At 40.2% G+C, this 22,695-nt stretch overlaps 1 protein-coding gene across 1 annotated transcript; it reads right to left on the reverse strand.

The window, feature by feature from the left end:
* Nucleotides 1–16,372: 16,372 nt before the first annotated feature.
* LOC142175235 (uncharacterized) lies at nt 16,373–19,075 on the reverse strand. Its single transcript, XM_075241813.1, has 4 exons — nt 18,917–19,075; nt 18,583–18,862; nt 17,679–17,731; nt 16,373–16,426 (listed from the first exon to the last, which is right to left on the reverse strand). Exons 1-4 carry the CDS (start codon nt 19,073–19,075, stop codon nt 16,373–16,375), a joined length of 546 nt encoding a protein of 181 aa, XP_075097914.1.
* Between the last annotated feature and the right edge of the window lie 3,620 nt (nt 19,076–22,695).

Below are 22,695 nucleotides of genomic sequence, written 5' to 3' on the forward strand. Positions count from 1 at the left end.
TGGTGACCATCGCGTTCGTGGCTTGGTATTCACGTTCTCCTAGGCCATTTTGTTAGGGCAGCTTATTTTGTTCTACACGATCCCATGGGAATTTCCGCGATCGCATAGTGTAAACATTTGGGCAGCAGAACCTAAATTTCAAAATCGAGGGTTTATGTTATTTTTCACAATTTGGACTTGAGAGCTCGGATTAAGGCGATGTTTTGAGAGATTTTTCAAAGGTATTATTGGGGTGAGAGTTCCTAGCTCGATATCGAATGGGATTGTTTGGGTTGAAAAATTGGGGAAAAGGTGTAAAAGTTCTTAGAACGAATTCTTGAGTTTTGAAAGGCGAAATGGGTTCGGATTTGAATAATTCTTGTATGGTTGGACTCGATATCGAATGGGTGTTCGTATTTTATAATTTTGGTCGGGTTCCGAGACCCGAGCCCAGAGTGACTTTTTGGGACGATTTTCCAATTTTTTGGTAAAATCATAATTTCATTATTTAGATTAGTTTCCTATAGTTATATTTATAGTATGTAATTGTTTTTGGCTAGATTTGAGCCAATCAGAGTCGGAAAATCGAGGGAAAGGCCTTCTGATTCATTGATTGAGCATGGTTTGAGGTAAGTGACTTGCCTATTCTTGTGTGGGGGAAATTCCCCTTAGGATTTGGTACTATGGTGATAATTTGTGAAGGCCGTGTACGCAAGGTGACGAGTGCATACACGGGCTAAATGTTGAAATTGTGGTTTTGCAACGTGGTTTCCTTTTCATGCCTTAATTGAGTTACTTTAGCTCGTTATAGTCATCATATTTAGCCTAATTTCATATGTCTACTTGTCTTATCTCGTAGTTGCAACTTGTATCACATATTTAGCTGAATTACTTACTTTTTTTTGATTTCCGTATTCATTACTTAACTATGAAAATTCTTTACTTGAAATTTCCATCCTTGGAATATCATTTATTCAGTTGTTGCATTTTGGCTTACGTGTTATTGTTGAGGTGATTGTTTGGTTTTTTGCACGAGGTTTATGTCGTGCGATTGTTATTTTTTTGCACGAGGTTTCTGCCATGTGGTTGTTATTGTTTGCACGTTTCTATCATGTGGTTGTTATTGTTGCAAGAGGTTTCTGCAGTGTCGTTGTGATTATTGATACGCATGCGATGGTATAAGGTCTGGGTGTTGAAACGCATGCGATGAGATAAGGTAAGCTTGATACGCGTGGCTAGTAGGGGAGCTATTAGAAGCCATGCGGTGTGATCAGGTAGGCTAAAACGCAGGATGCTATTTCGGAAAAATAATTTACAAAAACCAAATATAAAGGCTCCCGCGGTGATATAAGGAAAGACTGTGAGATATTTTACTTTTGGGACTACGAGGCAGTACCTCAGGAGTGCCCCTGTTGATTTTCTCTGTATTGTTTGTTGTTGTTTTCCTTAACTTATAAGATTCTTGCTTACTTTCGTGTTGTATTTGTCTTTTTTCTTGATTTCGTGTTGTTACCTTCTGTAAATTCTTATTGTTTCACTTTTCTGTCATTTTATTATATCATTATATCTTCTGCCTTATTTCTTATTATCTCCAGTAGGGCGCTGACCTGACCTCGTCACTACTCTATCGAGGTTAGGCTTTGCACTTATTGAGTACCGTTGTGGTGTACTCATACTACGCTTCTGCACATATTTTGTGCAGATTCAGGTACATCTTATCAGCCTCGGTGTTAGTGTGTGGAGTGGCTTGCTTATCAGAGACTTCAAGGTACACCTGTCCGCGTCCGCAGGCCTCAGAGTCCCCTTCTATCCCGTTCGTTTTCTTATTTCTTTATATTTGATAGACAGTGATGTATAGGATTGTTCGGTACTATATCTAGAGCTTGTGACTTATGTCTCACCAGGTTTTGACATTGTACGTATTGAGTTTTGGTAGATTCTATTTATGAAAATGTTGGGATGTTCAAGTTTTAATCTCTTATTTAATATTTTCGCATATTGTTAGGCTTACCTAGTCTTAGAGACTAGGTACCATTACGATATCTTATGGAGGGAATTTGGGGTCGTGACAGACCTCAAAGTAGCCTTTAATAAAAACATGAAGGCCCTAAAATGCAATACTGAATTTATGTCTCAACAGTTCTCGAATGATTTTATTTCTTTAGAAGAGGCAGAAAAGTTCTCGGATGGGACTTTCTTTGGTAAATATGTAGATATATTTATTCACTATTTGGCACCTATAATTATTCATTATCTTATATTTCATATTTCTTTAGATGTGATTTGCATCTTAATAAAAGTTAGAGCACTAACTGGAAAAGGGCGAATCATATGACGAGAAGTAATCGTTACAAACGAAAGGTAAGTTAAATGTAACTTTGGAGTTGTGCATTTAATTTTACTACCTTTAGTATAAAGAGAATCTAACTTCTATGATATATAGATATGATCGAAAAACCTTTATTTTGTGGGGAGACTTAGCTGAAATTGATGGGGAAATATTAGAAATCCTTGAAAGGATCAAATCAGGGATAGTGTCACGACCCAAAATCTCACCCGTCGTGATGGCGCCTATCTCAATACTAGGCAAGCCAAAAATCTCAATAAACCACAATTTCTCTCAAGTTTGAAAATAAAATAATTAAATTCAGCAGAAGAAATCTCAAAATTTCAAATATATCACTCCCAAAACACGGTGTCACTGAGTATACGAGCATCTAATGTGAATACAATATTTGACTGATAAAAATCACTGTCTGAAAGTATAGAACAATACAATAACTGAAGGAAAGAGAGACAAGGTCAGCGGACGCCAAGAAGCTACCTTGATAGTCTCCAACTGATAGTACTCTAAAATCTAACAATCTCCGTGTCCGAAAGCACCTGGATCTGCATACGAGGTGCAGAGTGTAGTATGAGTACAACTAACTCAATAAGTAACAAGACTAACCTCTGGGTTGAAAGAAATGATGAGCTCCGCAGGTACAGTCCAGTAAAAATAATGGTACAGAAATGTAGGCATGCTTTCAAGTTCAACAGATAAACTCAGTACAAGTGAGATAGATCAATACTGAATGATATAAGGAATATGACATCTCAGTAGCAAGACCTCCTGTAGATACTGGTCACCAATTATTCGGTCACTCGGTACCGTTTATGGCAAGTCCAGCCCTGGGGCGTTTCAACCCGTATATATATACACATCGACTGACAGTCAGTCATTTAGTACCGTATAAGGCCAATCCAGCCCTGGGGTAATTTATCCCCAAATGTAAATGATACGGACAAGATCCATATCCAGGTAAATTCATTACAATATACAATATAAATAAGTAAGGCAAGTCCATGCCTTGAGAAAATCCATCCCAAACATATATATAAGCAGTAAGTAAGGCAAGTCCATACCCTGAAAAATCCATCCCGAATATATATAATCATCTACGCTCACTGGGGGTGTACACACTCCGGAGGGGCTCGTTCAGCCCAAGCGCTATAAGTCGACCGCGCTCACTGAGGGTGTGTGTAGACTTTCGGAGGGGCTCCTTCAGCCCAAGCGTGATATAAAGCCAATAAGGCCTACTGCAGGCGGGCAGTCCCGATCCATTTAATAATTAAGCCAATGAGGCCTGCTGCAGGCGGGCAGCCCCGATCCATAAAATAGTAAAGCCTATAAGGCCTGCTGCAGGCGGGCAGCCCCGATCCATAAAATAGTAAAGCCAATAAGGCCTGCTGCAGGCGGGCAGCCCCGATCCATAAAATAGTAACATATATAAAGCCAAATGACCTGCTGCGTTGCGCAGCTCAATCCCATAAATATCCTTACACATGACAATTATTACTGAGTGTGAAATATATATTTTAGAATAATTAATTCAACAGCATCACGACCCCATGGGTCCTAAAATATCGACACATAGCCTAAACATGATCTTTATTACTAGCCTCAGTTTAATTCCTCTAACGTGCCACATGTTCAGATAATAACATGATTCTTTAATTTTTCTTCTTCACAAGATTTATTCAAGACACACTTTCTGTGGTGCACATCTACATGTTCGTCACCTATCGTGTCTGTCACCTCCAAACAATTCATATCATACTAAATTCGGGGATTTATACCCTGAGAACCAAGTTTAGAAGTGTTACTTACCTCAGAGCGTGAAATTCTTTACTCTGCTATGCCTTTGCCTCGTAAATCGACCTTCGAATGCCTCGAATCTAGTCACAAATAATTCATTTCAGTCAAAATAATTTATTGGAATTAACTTCATAAGAAAATACTAATTTTTCATAAAAATCCGAATTTTAGCTCAAAAATCGTTTGTGGGGCCCACATCTCGGAACTCGACAAAAGTTATAAAATCCGAAAGCCCATTCAACCACGAGTCTAACCATACCAATTTTATCAAAATCTGACCCCAACTCGACCCTCAAATCTTCAATTTAAACTAAGAGGGTTTTCAAACTTTTCCAACTTAATTCGCCAATTAAATGATAAAAACAACTATGGATTCGGGTAATTTAACCAATTTTGAGTTAAGAACACTTATCCCGTTGTTTCCTCTGAAAATCACCCAAAACTTGCCTTAATCCGAGCTCCAGATCGTCAAAAACTAAAAATGGGACGAAATCCATTTTCAGAACTTAAACTCACTGCCCAGGCTTTTCTTTTTCGCGAACGCGGTCAGTGCCTCGCGTTCGCGAAGCACGAAATAGTTCCCGTCCAAATTCCTCCTTCGCGAACGCGACATCACCCTCGCGTTTGTGAAGCACAAAATGCCTCTGCCTCAATGCCTTCTACGCGAACGCGTTCAACCCATCGCGAACGCGATGCTTCATTCCCCCTCACTACGCGAACGCGACACCCCCTACGCGAATGCGTAGACCAATTGCCTGGGGTCCTCAGCTGCTTCCTCTCTTCTTCGCGAACGCGTAACACCTCTCGTGTTCGCGATGCACACCCAGTCCACCCTTCGCGAACACGTTCTTTTCTTCGCGAACGCGAAGAGCAAATATTGCCAGCCTCTCAGTTCCTCTTCACGGATGCGAGGCTCCACTCGCGAACGCGATGAAGGAAACCAGATGGTGCATCGAAAAAATTCCAGCAGAGTTCCAAGTCCGAAATCCAACCCGTTAACCATTCAAAATTCACCTGAGCCCCTCGGGACCTCAACCAAATATACCAACAAGTCCTAAAACATTATACGAACTTAGTCGAGCCCTCAAATCACCTAAAACAACGCTAAAACCATGAATTACACCCCAATTCAAGCCTACTGAACTTTGAAAATTTTTATTTCTACAAACGACTCCGGAACCTATCAAATCACGTCCGATTGACCTCAAATTTTACATACAAGTCATAAATAAAATAACAGAGGTATTCAAATTTTCAGAATCAGATTCCGACCTCGATATCAAAAAGTCAACCCCCGGTCAAACTTCCCAAAATTTAAATTTCGGCATTTCAAGCCAAATTCCACTACGTACCTCCAAATAATTTTTCGGACACGCTTCTAAGTTCAAAATCACCATACGGAGCTATTGAAATTATCAAAACTCCATTCCGAGGTCGTTTACACATAAGTCGACATCCGGTCACTATTTTAATTTAAGCTTTAAACCTTGGAAGTAAGTGTTCCAATTCATTCCAAAACCTCACTGGACCCGAAAAATTATCCCGGTAATTCACACAACAACTGTATAGTACAATTTGATCAGTAAATGGAGAGACGAGGTTGTAATACTCAAAACGACCGGCCGGATCGTTACAAATAACTTTTTGTGATGTTAAAGGGTCTATTTACCAAGGTATAACACTACACACCTTATCTCTTTGCATAATTATTTTGACTGTGTTAATTTATCACTAAATTTGTTGTTCCTTCCAAATAGGGGATTTTGACCTCTCAACAACTCCTGTAAGTAGCATCCTAATCAATCCTAAATTTTAAAAGGCCCAAGATCTCCACCAACGGTAAACATATTATTCATTCTGTACTTAGGGATATGCTTCCTGTATTTAAGTATATATGTTAAAAAGTATTTAAATAATATTACTATGCAGGCATGACAAAATGAAGGAAAATAAAATAGACATAACTTTAATACCAAGTAGACTAATGCAAAAAGCCAAAAAGTCAAAAGAAGTGATATTATGGATGGATCACTAGCGAATGAGAAGGTACATTATCCTCCAAACAATTAGCACAATGTATATTATTTTAAATGTTCACAACCTAACAAATTTTGCACATGTTAATTTACCTATAGGATGTTTACTGTAAGTTCAATGCCAAAATTGATGACGTCAAAATTAAAGATGGCCCATGGTATCCTGCTTGCAAAAAATGCTCTAGATGAGTGATTGTTATAAAGAGTACTGCAAGTTGTGACTACTGTATGAGACATGATATTGATTATGAGGAGAGGTAAGATACATGAAAAAGTCTGAACGATATATTTTCCAGAATAAGGAGATGAAGATTTGATGATTTAATTCCTAATTTGTGCTTTAGATATAGATTAAAGTTTGATGTTTCTGCCAAGCAACACTATATCAGTATTACACTGTTTGATGCTACACGAAACTTCTTTGGTGTCGATGTCAAGGTGTATATTCAGTCTGCATATGAAAAGGTTACACTCTTATTATTTAAGCCAAAATATACAAGTCAAACAAATTTATGGCGTATTTAATCAATTTTCTAACTATTTTATCTGATTTTCACAACTACAGAAAGAGAAATTTAAGTACTACCGCAAGTTGGTATTGAGTGAGGGTAAAAAGTTTAGTTTTCTTGTGAAGATTCATCAGAAATGAATTTGGTAGCTGCGGAGATTCATGAAGTTAGAAAAGATGCTGCAACTGGTGAAATAGAAGATGAAGATACATCAATAAAGCTAAAGAGCAAGAAGACCAAGAAAGATGAAGATGACAATGAAGAACAACATCCAGTTATTAATAAAAAGATCCAAGTGAAAAAGATTTAGTTTGTTAATTTCAAAGAATGATATTAGCTATGATCTTTGTTAGATGTTTTTGTAACGACCTAACCGGTCGTTTTAAGCATTTGCATTCTGTTCAGCTCTTTGAAGTTTTGATTAGCTTCACATGATGTATTATGAACTGTGTGAATCTTTGGTTTTCAGGTGTTTCGGGATTGATTTGGAAGAATGATTCTCAAATAGGAACCTTTAAGTTGGAAGAGTTCACAAAGTTTGACTTTTTTTGTATTTGATCTTGGATCGAAGTTTTGATAATTCTGTTAGGTCTGGGTGGTGATTTTATACTTGGGAGTATGTCCGGATTGGCATTTGGATGTTTCTTGAAGGTTTTGGCGTAAATTGGCGAAAGTTGGCAATTTGAAGGTTTGGATATTCATAAGTTTGACCGAGAGTTGACTTTGATGATATCAGATTCGGATTGTGATTTCGGGAATTGGAATAGCTCTATTATGTCATTTCGGACTTATGTGCAAAATTTGAGATCATTCTGAGGTGATTTGATATGGTTCGACACGAGTTTTGGAAGTTGAAACTTCATAAGTTCATTAAGTTCAATTTGAAGTGCGATTCGTGGTTTTGATATTGTTATGCGTGATTTGAGGCTTCGAGTAAGTCCATGCTATGTTATGGAATTTGTTGGTATGTTCGGACGGAGTCTCGAGGGACTCGGGTGAGGGTCAGATCATTTCGGATGGTTGTTGTATTGCTTATGTGTCTGCAGAGCATCGCGATCGCGGAGTTAGGCTCGTGATCGCATAGAGGGATTCTGGAGCTGAATAATTTTCTTCTTCACGTTCGCGTCTTCAGGAACGCGTTCGCATATGTTTGTGTTGGTTACTGTTCGCGTTCGCATATGGGGCATTGCGTTGGCATTGCGTAAGCGATGTTGAGATCGTGTAGTGTAGATGCATGTGGTCATCGCGTTCACGTGGAAATTATCGCAAATGTGTAGAGCATTTTTGCAGGCAGTTGCATTTGTTCTTCGCGATCGCGAAGGATATCCCGCGATCGTCATGGGTATGATTGTTCAGTGAATTATAAATACTCTATTTCGAAGGTTTCAGACATTTTATCATATTCTGAGCTATGGAGATCGGGTTGGGCAATTTTGGAGGCAATGTTTACTACATGGATTGGGGGTAAGTGTTTTCTACTCGGTATTGATTTTATTCTGTGATTCCATATTCTATTTTGGTAATTAATTGGTGATTTTGAAAGAGAAATTGGGGGTTTTGTCTAAACTTTTGTAAAGTGAATTCTTGAATTTTGAACATCGATTTGGAGTCGGATTTGAGTAAAATTAGTATGATTGAACTTGTAATTGAATGGGCTATCAAATATTATGAGTTTTGCCGTGTTCCGAGGTGCGGGCTCGGGTTTGAACTTTTTGGTTGACTTTGGATTTTTGATTAAATATTCAACCTTTATCGATTGGGTTTGTTTTCTTCGACATTATTTGATATTTTTGAGTTGATTTTGGCTAATTTCGAGTCGTTCAGAGGTCGATACGCGCGGCATGGCATTTCTAGAGTATTGTTTGGCTTGCTCAACATTGAGGTGACGCACATGCTAAGTGACGGGCGTGTGGGAGTGCACCATAGTGATTATGACTCGATTGATTCTATTATTATGGGATCGGGTTGCACATCGCAATATATCATATTGGCTTTATATTAGCGCTTGGGCAGGATCTGCCCCTCCGGAGTCTGACATACCATCAGTGACCACAGGTACCTATACAATGCTGAGTGATTATGTGTGATGAGTGGAAGTTTAGACAGACATATTGAGTACTTTGAGAGTGTGAGTACCTTGGATTATCACTGTGATGCATTATATTTGACATGCATATTTGAGATGTAGTCATAGAGATGTAACATGTTAGTTGTACTTTGCTTATTTTATCAGTGTTGAGATTAAATTGTTGAACATGAAAGCATGCCTAAATTTCTGTACTGTGTACGAGCTGAATATGGAAGTTCTCTGAATTAGTACTGTCATGATCTTGTTATATCTGTGTTGTCATTATTTTGATTCGGAATGTATCTTTCTAAGCTCGTCACTTCTTTCAGTGCAAGGTTAGTCCTGTTATTTATTGAGTACATGGGGTTGGTTGTACTCATACTATACTTCTGCACCTTGCGTGCAAAGTTTGGAGTTGACGTTGTTGTGTATGGTAGGAGATGGCATTGAAGATGTACCTACGTTCTGGTTGCACCTGCCTCTTGTTGTCTGTAGCTTTAGATTTATAAATTTGTTTATGTATATCTCGAACAGATGATGTATTTATTCCATACCATCTTTGTAAACTCTAAGTCTTAGAAGAATTTGATTTGTACTATCAGTCCTTGGGTTTTTGTGTAAAAGTTCAGCCATTTAATAATTTTTTTCTTCTTAATAAATCTCATTTGAATTGGATTGTTGTTAATTGGCTTACCTAGCGGTTTGGGTTAGGTGTCATCACACCTAGTAGATTTTGGGTTGTGACAAGTTGGTATCAGAGCTCTAGATTAATAGGTTCTAAGAGTCATGAGCAAATACCTAGTAGAGTCTTGCAGATCGGTATGATGATTTCCACACCTATCTTCTAGAGGGTACAAGGCATCTAGGATAAACTTCCCATCTTTCTTTCCTCATCATGCTTCATTGATTCAGTTTGAAGTTTACCTCTTTGAATTCCTTCCACTCACTCGGATGCGTATGTGAGCGCTCGGTGTCAGCTGTTCATCGACGGCTTGTGATTCCATGGATGAGGTGTGAGATATATTTTTAATATTTTGGTGATGGGCCAGTTTGGAGGACTTGGGTCCGGGTTTTGACCGCAGCTTGGGCTCGGTGGTTTCGGTTGTGTGAGTATGTGCTTTTGGACCCATACATCTGGTAGTGTCCCTAGATGTAGGATTTATGGCTCAGTGAGTGGTTGGATAGCTATATGATGAATATGAGGTGATTGCGGGATGTGTTCGTATGGCTTTGATGTGACGAGAAGGGTTGCTTGGGATGTGAAACGGACCGATGATGCTTGATTTCTATTTTGTCGTGTTGTACAGTCTCGAGTTTATGATCGTGTTGAGGGATCTTTCATGTTTTCCATTTATGGGATGACGTAGATTCTTATATCTTGTTGACTAGTTAGACTCGGGAAGATTAAGTGATTGAATGTTGGTTGTGGCCATGGTAGTGCATAGTGAAATGTCAATTTGAGGCTAAGCAGGTGGGTTATCTCCTACGGGGCGGTCTACGGATGTGTGATCCTTATGATGTTGTGTGGAAAGTTTCTTTCTACCAGTGGATTATATGTGTTGTGATTTGACAGTGGATCGATTGAGAAAGTTGACTTGACTGTAACGAGAATGAGTGCGAGCCTAGCAGATGATTTGAGGTATTTTATAGTTTGTGTTGCATGAGCTTATGAAGGATTTAGTTGAATTTCAGTGTGGGATTATGGTAGTAATAGAGTATGGGTATTGTGAGTTATCAAATGTTTTATTCTATGGCTTTGAGCCGAGTGGGGGAGTCTGCTATTGACAATTTGATTGTACGCTTATGTGTTGTACTGATTTCAGTTTGAGGCATACTAGTGAATCTGTTATGACTCGCAGAGGTTGAGATCGAGGATGACTCGAGTATGGAAATTCTTGGATACGAATTATATTATACTTTATGGGTATATAGAATTCATGGAATAATTTGAGTTGTTATTCATGACAGATGTAGTGGGCATGGAGCAGGAAGTTACTCGGTTGTGTTAAGGCGGGCTTACTTCTTTGGATGTTTTGTGTGCTAATGAAGCACAAGTCGTTTGACCCGTTTGGGCGATGCAATCGAGATTAGAGTATAGTGGATTCAAGATTTATATGTGGCGATTGAGAATTTTTCGGATTTGTATATGGCTAGAATCTGAGATTTGCATTGGATGGTGTCGAGACTTGTGGTACTGCTATATCATTACGGATTCTACATTTCAGTATCAGATAGGTAAAATGAACAACTTTAGATTCATAGAAGGTCTTTTCAGAGTGGATGTCTCGGTTGTGGTACTTTTGGGTTGCTTAAGGGGGAATACAACAGCTTATGGTCCTTAGGGTGGTGTGGTTTTATGCTAGGATCTCTTGTGGTGAGCTTTGGGTAAGGATCGTGGTGTTCTGGCAATGAGAAGTGTCAGCTTGAGGGTAATTCAGAAGGAACTCGGAGAAATAGGACAACTTGATAGTAGGTTGGGTCAGCACGGTAATGGATATGATTAGTTCTTTGGGTACTTATGATGTGGTGAGTCTCTATAGGTATTTTGTGGCAATACTATTGGGTTTGGCGACCTGCGTGACTTGGTTGAGTTAGAGGGATTCAGTTCTAATGATTTGGTTATGTGCAAATGGGTTTCGAAGTGTTCTCGATGATTTCTGCCACAACTTGAGATGGATATTATCTACAGGTATGAGGGGTATGTGTCGTGTTATGATTTTATCCTGGATGGGATAAAGTGGAAGGTTTCTAACTGATTAGGTATGTATTCTGCTTGTGACTTAGAGTTGATAATGAGATTCTCGTGCTTTTCACATGATGGCGTGAGAGATGCGGTGTGTCCTGTGGGATTGAGATTTGCATGTACAAGGTGGTAGTTCGGATTTGGAGACTGGGAGTTCTCATAGGCAATTTGCTCCTTGGTTGCGGACTGTGAAGGTATGACCAAAGTTATACAGCTAATAGTATGTGTTATGGTTAGGTCACTGTAGACTTTTGGAGGGTTATTTATCTATATGTGGGTGACTGGAGTTGATTTAGGGGTCCATTGGTAGGCCCAACGAGGATGTGTATTCTACACCGGGTCGCATTTGTTTACTCAACACTGCTGTTATTGAAGGATGCATCATTCGGTTGGATTTCAGCTTGTTCGTATTCCAATATGTACTATCTGTTACTCTTCTATGCCATAATGGGTTGTGATCTATTGGTTATTTGCACACTAGATGCGTTTCTGTTTGGGACTTCTGGCGAAATTCGAGCGAGATGGTTATTGGGGTGTTGAATAGTTGATTTCACCTTGGTTATGGTCATGCACTGCGTGTACTTGCTATTGAACTGCGTGTGGTTGTTAATTTTGAACATTGTGGCATGTGGACCGGTGTTTGGATGGGTCACGTATTGCAGTGGGTTTATATTTGGGTTATGATCCTTGTGATAGATTCGTGTGTCTTGGTCCTACTAAGTGTGATGGGTTCATAGCATTGCGTTTGTAGTGGTACTTATTGAGCTTGCGGGACGGTTCTCTCGTTTGAGTCATTTTTCATGTTTGAGTACATTTAAATTATTACTTATTGGTGCACGAATTGCACAGTTTGTGGCTTTAGGTTGTATTGGCGTGGCATGTTAATAGAATAGTTGTGTTTGATGAGATGGGGTCATTGGACCTAGAATGAGTACGATCGAATTTGATTATGGTATGTTTGGAAGAATAATATTAGAAGTCGGCTTAGAATTTGGCTCTAGTTATTGTCGGACGAGAGAGAGAGCTCCATGACTTGTTGATTTGATGAGTGGTTATGAGTTTCTACGTGTTTCTTTCATTGTTGGCCGTATACGAAGGTTTAGAACAAGGTTTTATTTGATATGAGGTTGTTACCGATACCAGATTTGTTATTGAGCAACTATTGTTGCCGGAAGTTATTGCTATGAGTATCTGAGTTATGTGGTATATCATGTGATTACATCTTGGGTTATGGTTATGGCTTGATACAACTTGTTCAAACTTATACAGTGTGTAGATGTGAGATTCGGGTCTCGTAAGGAATTTCGAATGTTGGAAATTGGGTTCCAAGTTTTATGGGCTAAGGTTGAAGGAAGAGTCTTCGGTTATGCTGAATTGACGGACTTATATGGATTGGGGTGATGTGGGATCACCCACGAGTATGTGCATGGTAAGGTTATACAGTGAATTGATGGCTTTGGAACGACTCTTGGCACGTTCGAGGACGAACGTATGTTTAAGTTAGGGAGAATGTAATGACCCAACCAGTTGTTTTGAGCATTTGCATTCCGTTCAGCTATTTGAAGTCTTGAGTAGCTTCATATTATGTATTATGACTTGTGTGAATAGTTGGTTTTGGTTTTCAGGTGTTTCGGGATTGATTTGGAAGAATGATTTTCAACTAGGAAGCTTTATGTTGGAAGAGTTGACCAAATTTGACTTTTGTGTATTTGATCCCGGACCGGAGTTTTGATGATTCCATTAGGTCCGGATGGTGATTTTGAACTTGGGAGTATGCCCGGATTAGCATTTGGATGTTTTTTTGAAGGTTTTAGCGTTAATTGGCGAAAGTTGGCATTTTGAAGGCTTGAAATGTTCATAAGTTTGACCGAGAGTTGACTTTGATGATATCGGGTTCGGATTGTGGTTCCGGGAATTGGAATAGCTCTGTTATGTCATTTGGGACTTATGTGCAAAATTTGAGGTCATTCCGAGTTGATTTGATATGGTTCGGCACGAGTTGTGAAAGTTGAAAGTTCATTGAGTTCGATTTGAGGTGCGATTTGTTATTTTGATGTTGTTATGCGTGATTTGAGGCTTAGAGTAAGTCTGTGTTATGTTATGGGACTTGTTGGTATGTTCGGACGGGGTCTCGAGGGACTCGGGTGAGGTTCGGATATGGTTCAGATTATTTTAGATGGTTGTTGTATTGCTGATTTGCTGGTGTGTCTACAGAGCATCGCGATCGCAGAGCCAAGCTCGCGATCGCTGAGAGGGATTCGGGAGCTGAGTAATTTTCTTCTTTGCCTTCGCGTCTTTAGGAACATGTTTGCGTAAGTTTTTGTTGGTTACTGTTCGCATTCGCATATTGGTCATCTCGTTCGCATTGAGCTGAGCTGAGAGCTAGGAGCTGGGGACTTCTTCATCGCGTTCGCGTAAACTGTGTCGCGATCACGTAGTGTAGATGTATGTGGTCATCACGTTCGCATGGGTGTTATCGCGAACGCGTAGAGCATTTTTAGATGCTGTTGCATTTGTTCTTCGCGATCGCGAAGGATATCCCGCAATCGCGATGGGTATGACTGTACAGTGAATTACAAGTACTTTATTTCGAAGGTTTTAGATTTTTTATCATATTTTGAGCTATAGAGCTCGGATTTGGGCGATTTTGGAGGCGATTTTCACCACATGGATTGGGTTAAATCTTTTCTTCTCGGTATTGATTTTATTCCATGATTCCATCTTCGCTTTTGGTAATTAATTGGTGATTTTGAAAGAGAAATTGGTGATTTTTGTCTAAACTTTCCTAAAGTGAATTTTTGAGTTTTGAACATCGATTCGGAGTCGGATTTGAGTTAAATTGAATGGGTTGTCAGATTTTGTGAGTTTTGGCGGGTTTTGAGGTGTGGGTCCGGGTTTGACTTTTTGGTTGACTTTGGTCTTTTGATTAAAGATTCAACCTTTATCGATTGAGTTTGTTTTCTTTGACATTATTTGATGTTTTTGAGTTGAGTTTTTGCTAGTTTTGAGCCGTTCAAAGGTCGATAAGCACGGGATGGCATTTCTAGAGTATTATTTGGCTTGCTCGGCATTGGATTTGGCTTGTTCGTGGTAAGCAAACGTTCTAAACTTGGTACTGAGGGTATGAATCCCTGGAATACGTGTTATATGGTTGGTGTTGGAGTGACGCACATGCTAGGTGACGGGTGTGTGGGCGTGCCCCATGGTAATTATGACTCGGTTGATTCAATAGTACTGTGTAGTTATCTAGTCTTATTTCTCTCTGTGTAATTCCTACATGTTGGAGTAGTTGAGCTATGATCCATAATAGAAATCATGTTTAGGCTATGTGCTTATTCTGTTGAGACCCACTGAGATCATTTCTGCTGTTGTGTTATTTTCTTAAGTTACAATTATGTACTCAGTCATATTCATTCATTTACATATCATATCTCAGTTTCTGTTACCATTTACTGTTACATCATGTTATCATTGCTTGGGCTGAGTGGCATGAGATTTGTGAGCCCATGAGACTAGAGAGATTGATGAATGAGTTGGGACCTGAGAGCCGGATTGTGAGTGATATTGCGGATCAGGCTGCACGCCGCAGCAGGCCTTATTGGCTTATTTAATATTATAGGATCGAGATGCACGCCGCAGCAGGCCTTATCGACTTATCTATTATTATGGGATCAGGTTGCACGCCGCAGTAGGCTATATTGGCTTTATATTAGCGCTTGGGCAAGATTCGCCCTTTCGGAGTCTGACATACCAGTAGTGAGCTCAGGTACCCGTAAAGCCAATATGGCAGGTACCCGTATAGTGCTGAGTGATTATATGTGATGAGTGGGAGTTTGAGACAGACATATTATGTACAATGAGAGTGTGAGTACCTGGGATTATTACTATGATGCATTACATTTGACATGTATATTTGACATTTAGTGATTGAGATGTAACATTCCTCATGCTAGTTGTACATGACATATTTTATTAGTATTGAGCTTAAATTATTGAACGTAAAAGCATGCCTAAATTTATGTACTTTGTACGAGCAGAATATGGAAGTTCTTTGAGTTATTATTTTCATTATCTTGTTATATTTGTGTTGTCATTATTTTGATTTGGATGGTATCTTCTCGAGCTCGTCACTGCTTTCAGCCCAGTGTTAGTCCTGTTACTTATTGAGTACATGGGATTGGTTGTACTCATACTACACTTCTGCACCTTGTGTGCAGATTTTGGAGCTGATGTTACTGTGTATGGCGGGAGCTAGTATTGAAGATGTACCTGCATTCCGGTTATAGCTGCCTTTTGTTTTTGGTAGCTTTAGATTTATAAATTTATTTATGTATATCTCGAATAGATGATGTATTTATTTCATACCAGCTTTGTAAACTCCAAGTCTTAGAAGTTTGTGATTTGTACTATCAGTCCTTGTGTTGTTGTGTAAAAGTCAGCTATTTCATCATTTATTTTTTTTAGTAAATCTCATTTGAATTGGATTATTGTTAATCGGCTTACATAGCGGGTTGGGTAGGTGTCATCACGACTAGTGAATTTTGGGTCGTGACAGTTTTACTCTTCTATTAGGTGAGACTTCAGTTGGCATGGCTTTAAAAGTGTTGTTTACTTTCTCATAAGTTATAAATTTGCTCATTTTCTATGCATTTGATGTGTTCACTTTAGTTCTACCTTACAGATCAACTATATTCTTTTGTGGAGAATCAAAACTACATTCAATCAACAAAGGTATCAGTGCGTTCTACGCTATACGTACATTAACTTTATGTGAAAATAATATCCACCTTAAAATATAAACAAAAATAATCTTTTAACTTTCCAATGCCACTAATAGCAGATACCTAGCTAGCTGTAACAGTTGCCTCCCATAGTTTTTACTAGTTAGCCTTCATGTCATCAAACACTATTTGAGATTTTAGAAGATGGAAATGAATTAAAAGCCACAGTGAACTGCAATAAGCGCAAATGGCAGTCCAACTAGTAATCAAAGGGGAACAATTGTAATAGGTGGAGAGCCTCTCAAATTCAAGGTAAAGTGTGTAATTGTTTATACTATTCCTCTCTATTTTGTAGAAGTTATTTTTGATACGATAGTGCATGTATTGTTAAAAAAACTGGTACTAATTTATTTTATTATATTTGGTTCTTTACATTTATTAATATTGCCAAAACAATTACAACAACAAAAACATATCTAGTATTATACCACACCGTAGGGTCTGGGGAGGGTAGTGTGCACACAGACTTTATCCCTACTTTGTGAGGATAGAGAGGCTATTTCCAATAGACCCCCGGCTCAGGAAAGCATAAGCACCATATTAATGAACATATAGACAAGAAGGGACATCACCAAAAAGCCATATAAAAGCAGAATAAAAATAACAAGATAGTAAGGTGATCAACAATGAAAGAAAACAACGGTTAGTCATAAAAATCTACTACCAATAGAAAGCGAGACTGCGTGCCAATACTACTATTATGAATACTTTAAACTACCTACTCTACTACCCTAATCCCTGACCACCATACCTTCCTATCAAGGGTCATCTCCTCGGTCAGTTGAAGCTGCACCATGTCTTGCCTAATCACCTCTCCCTACCTCTTCTTTAGCCTACCTCTACCTCTCTGTAGGCCCTCCAATGTCAACCTCTCATACCTCCTCACTGGGGTGTCTGTGCTCCCCCTCCTCACATGACCAAACCAACTAAGACGCGCTTTCCGCATCTTGTCCTAAATAGGGGCCACACCCACCTTGTCGTGAATAACCACATTTCTAATCCTATATAACCTGGTGTGCCCGCACATCCAACTCAACATCCTCATCTCTGCTACATTCATCTTCTGGACATGAGCGATCTTGACTGGCCAACACTCTGCCCCATACAACATCGTCGGTCTGATCACCACTCTATAGAACTTATCTTTAAGTTTCAGTGGCATCTTCTCGTGACACAAAACACCGGAAGAGAGTCTCAATTTCATCCATCCCGCCCCAATACGATGTGTGACATCTTCATCAATCTTCCCATCCCCCTCACTAATAGACCCAAGGTACTTTAAACTCCCTCTCATAGGGATGACATGCGAGTCCAGCCTCACCTCCCCTTCCCCCCTTGAGTTCACCACTGAACTTACACTCTAAGTATTCTGTCTTGGTCCTGCTCAACTTGAAACTTTTAGACTCCAGGGTCTGCCTCCATACCTCTAACTGCGCATCCACACCACCTTGCATCTCGTCAATCAATACAATATCATCTGCAAATAACATATACCATGGCACCTCCCTTTGGATGTGGAGCGTCAGTACGTTCATCGCCAGGGCAAACAAAAAGGGCTGAGTGCCGACCCTTGATGCAACCCCATCATAACCGGAAACTGGTCTGAGTCCCCACCCACCATCCTCACTCGGGTCTTTGCTCCATCATACATGTCCTTAATCACCCTAATGTAGGCAACATGTACACCTTTAGCCTCCAAACATCTCCACAAAACCAGCCTCGAAACTTTTTCGTACGCCTTTTCTAAGTCGATAAACACCATATGCAAGTCCTTCTTCCTCTCCCTATACTGCTCCATCAATCTCCTTACAAGGTGGATGGCTTCTATAGTCAAACGCCCTGGCATGAACCTGAACTGGTTCTCAGAAATAGACACACTCCTCCTCTCCCTTAGCTCTACCACTCTCTCCCAGACTTTCATAGTATGTCTAAGCAGCTTGATACCCCGGTAGTTATTGCAATTTTGGATATCACCCTTGTTCTTGTATATAGGAACCATCATGCTCCACCTCCACTCTTCGTGCATCTTCTTCATTCTAAAAATGACATTAAATAACCTAGTGAGCCACTCCAAGCCTGGCTTGCCCGCACTCTTCCAAAACTCCACCGGGATTTCATCCGGCTCAGTCGCTTTGCCCCTGATCATCTTACGCATAGCCCCCTCCACTTCATCAACTCTAATCCGCCTACAATACCCAAAGTCACAACGACTCCCAGAGAGTTCCAAATCACCCAGTACAATGCTCCTATCCCCCTCCTCATTCAAGAGACTATGGAAGTAGGTCTGCCATTTTTGACGGATAAGCCCCTCATCCAACAAAACTCTACCTTCTTCGTCCTTTATGCACTTCAATTTGTCCAAGTCACGAGCCTTCCTTTCTCGCGCCTTGGCTAACCTGAACAACCTCTTATCTCCACTTTGGCCCTTGAGTTCCTCATACAAACGAATAAAAGTTGCAGTCTTGGCCGCCGTAACTGCTAGCTTTGCCTCTTTCTTGGCCAACTTATATTGCTCCCTAGTCGCCCTCTTCTCCTCCCCATATACACTTTCCACTAGGTTCAGATACGCCGCTTTCTTGGTTTTTACTTTTCCTTGCACCTCTCCATTCTACCACCAGTCTCCTTTGTGACCACCAAAGTAACCCTTTAAAACCCCTAATACCTCTCTTGCGGCTTCTCTAATGCACTGTGCAGTCATGGTCCACATAGCGGTTGCGTCCCCATTACTCCTCCAAGCCCCCACAGTCAGCAACTTAACCCCCAACTCCTGTGCTTTAGCTTCTGTCAAGGCTCCCCACTTGATCCTATGTCGGCTATACATTGCCCTCTTCCGAAGGGAAAAAAATAAGATTACGTATAATAGGAGCATCCGGGTATAATAAGATAACATTGTCTATCTCGTCCCTTTTTTGAGAATAACCCATAGGTGTATATATATATATATATATATATATATATATATATATATATATATATATATATATATATATGTCACGACCCAAAATCCTCAACACGTCGTGATTGAGCCTATCATGATACTAGGCAAGCCGATAACTCACACATACCAACATCTTGAAATTTAAAATATACAGAAATAAGCTTAAGTAAGTAAAAGTCTCATAAAAATGAATGAAAACGTCACAGCTCAATACAGAATTTCCCAAAACCCAAGTGTCACTGAGTACATGAGCCTCTATATAATAACATAGTCTGATACACTTTCTAAGAAAGTAGAATATAATAAGTAAAACTGAGAGATATGGGAGGAAAGACAAGGTCTGCGAGCGCCAAGGCAGCTACCTCGATAATCTCCGAATGGATGAAACTCCGAGATTAACAACCATCGTGTCCGGAAACACCTCGATCTGCACATGAAGTGCAAGGTGTAGTGTGAGTACAACCAACTTAATAAGTAACAATAATATCTTAGAGAAACTAATAATCTCTAGGTACCAGTACAGGAATGTAGACATGCTTCCGGGTTTAACAATTAAACTCGAGCAGATAAAATATGTCAAGTCTGAATGATATGAGGAATATGACATCTCTATATCTACATGCCAATATGCATATCGTATGTGATGCAACATAATAAAAGCCTCGCGTACTCACACTCTCAAAGTACTCAACCTGGCTACCTCAATTCTCACTCATCACACTCAATCACTCAGCATTGTACAGGGCAGATCCAGCCCAGGGCAGATATAGCCCAGGGCAGATATAGCCCAAACACTAATATATCCTGCTGCGGCGCACAACCCGATCCTATCGTGAATCAGTAGCAACTGCGCTCACTGTGGGTGTGCAGACTGCGAAGGGGCAGATCCAGCCCAAGTGCTATAATAAGCCAATCATGGCATGAATTGATAAAGCCTACTGCGGCGTGCAGCCTGATCCCATAAATATCACTCACAAACAGGCCCTCGGCCTCACTCAGTCATCAATCTCTCTAGTCTCTCAAGCTCACAACACTGATGCTAAGAAGCCCAAATCAATGATACATGATGTGACAATGTATGATAACAGAGACTGAGATATGATACGCAATGATAAAAGCGACTGATTACATAACTGTAATTAAGCAAATAACTCAATAGCAAAGAACGACCATTGTGGGTCCCAATAGCACCAACACATAGCCTAAACATGATTTCTAACATAATTCTCAGCTCAAGTGCTCTAACACAGAGGGTACATTAATAATATTCAGATAAGATAGCTACACAGTTCCACGGAGTTGACTGAATCACAATTACTATGGTGCATGCCCACATACCCGTCACCTAGCATGCGCGTCACCTCTACCCCAATCACATAGCACGTAATTTATAAGATTCATACCCTGAGAACCAAGTTTAGAAGTGTTATTTACCTCAAACCGCGCAAATCTCTACTTCAACAAGCCCTTCCCTCGGGAATCGGTCTCCAAATACCTCGAATCTAGCCACAAACATGTCGATACAATCAACTCAAGCTATAAGAATCAATTCCATATGAAAATGCTAAGTTCTAAATTACAAGTCAAAAAGTCAACTCAAAAGTCAACCCCCGGTCCCACGTCTCGGAATCCAATAAAAGTTAGAAAATCCGAAAGCCCATTCATCCACGAGTCCAATCATGCCAAATTTACCAAATTCCGACATCAAATCGTCACTCAAATCCACAAATTTAACTCTCAAATCCTTAGCCCAAAACTCCCAAATTTCCAGCTACAAAACACACAAAGTAGGTGGAAAATTCAATGGGTAAACAATATTATTGCATAGAAACGATCAAGATTGACTTACCTCAAGAAACCACTCGAAATCCCTCTCAAAAATTACCTTAGTTAGAGTTTGCAAAGTCCAAAATGATAAAAATCATGAAACCCTCAAATTTTAAACACTGCCCAGGCATTTCCGCACCTGCGGAGCCTGGGCTGGCACCTGCGCTCCCGCTTTTGCGGAGAAAACTTCGCATCTGCGAAACCCACTTATCAGCCGACCATGCACACCTGCGGTCCCAGTTGCGCACCTACGGGACCACATTTGCGAACCAATCCTCGCTTTTGTGACTCGCATGTTGCCTGCCCAAATCCGCTTCTGCGATAGACCTTGCGCAGATGCGCATCCACATATGCGGAAACTTTTCCGTGCCTGCGAAGCCTAGTGACCTTCCTCCTTTCTGCAGCTACACAAGATTAGCCGCTTATGCGGCCAATCCCACCGCAGGTGCGATGACACCAGATTTGTAGCACCTCAGCATAACACTTAAGCCAAATTCGATCCGTTAACCATCCGAAACCAATCCGAGGCCCCCGGGACCTCAACCAAATATACCAACAAGTCCTAAAACATGATACGAACTTAGTCGAGGCCTCAAAGCAGATAAAAACACGAATCGCACCCCAATTGATGACTAAATACTAAGAAATTCCAACTTCTACAATCGATGCCGAAACCTATCAAATCAAATCCGATTGACCTCAAATTTTGCACACAAGTCATAAATGAAACAAATGACCTATTCCAACTTCCGAAACAAAAATATGAGCCCGATAACCCTAATGTCAACTCTCGGTCAAACTTCACAATTTCTAAAACTTCTAATTTTACAACTTTCGTCATTTCAATCCAAAATAAACTATGGACCTCCAAATCACTATCCGGACATACTCTTAAGTCCAATATCACCTAAAGGAGCTATCGGAACAATCAAAACTCCATTCTAGAGCTATTTACAAAAAAGTCAACATCCAGTCAACCTTTTAAACTTAACCTTCCAACCTTGAGACTAAGTGTCTCAACTCATTTCGAAATATCTCCGGAACCAAACCAACTACCCCAGCAAGTCACCTAGCCATAATTGAGCATACAATAAGCAGTAAATGGGGGAACGGGACTACAACACTCAAAACTACTGGACGGGTCATTACATCCTTCCTCACTTAAACAAACGTTGGTCCTCGAACGAGTCTGGAAACATACCTGGAGTCTCAAATAGGTGTCGATATCTGCTCCGCATATCCCGCTCGGCCTCCCAAGTAGCCTCCTCGACTAGCTGACCACTCCACTACACCTTCATTTAAGCTATGTTCTTTGACCTTAACTTTCGAACTTGCCGATCCAAAACTTCCACCGGCTCCACATCATAAGTTAAATCACCATCCAACTAAACCGTGCTGAAATCCAAAACATGAGATGGATCACTAACATACTTCCAGAGCATAGAAACATGAAACACTGGATGAACACTCGGCAGACTAGGCGGAAAGGCAAGCTTGTAAGCCACCTCTCCAATCGTCTGAAGCACCTCAAATGGACCAATGTACTGAGGGCTCAACTTTCCCTTCTTCCCGAACCTCATAAAACCCTTCATGGGTGAAACTCTTAGTAGTACCTTCTCCTCAACCTTGTAAGAAACATTACGAACCTTCCAATTGGCGTATCTCTTCTGTCTAGA

This window comes from Nicotiana tabacum, chromosome 21, assembly GCF_000715075.1.
Source record: "Nicotiana tabacum cultivar K326 chromosome 21, ASM71507v2, whole genome shotgun sequence".
Lineage (NCBI taxonomy): Eukaryota > Viridiplantae > Streptophyta > Magnoliopsida > Solanales > Solanaceae > Nicotiana > Nicotiana tabacum.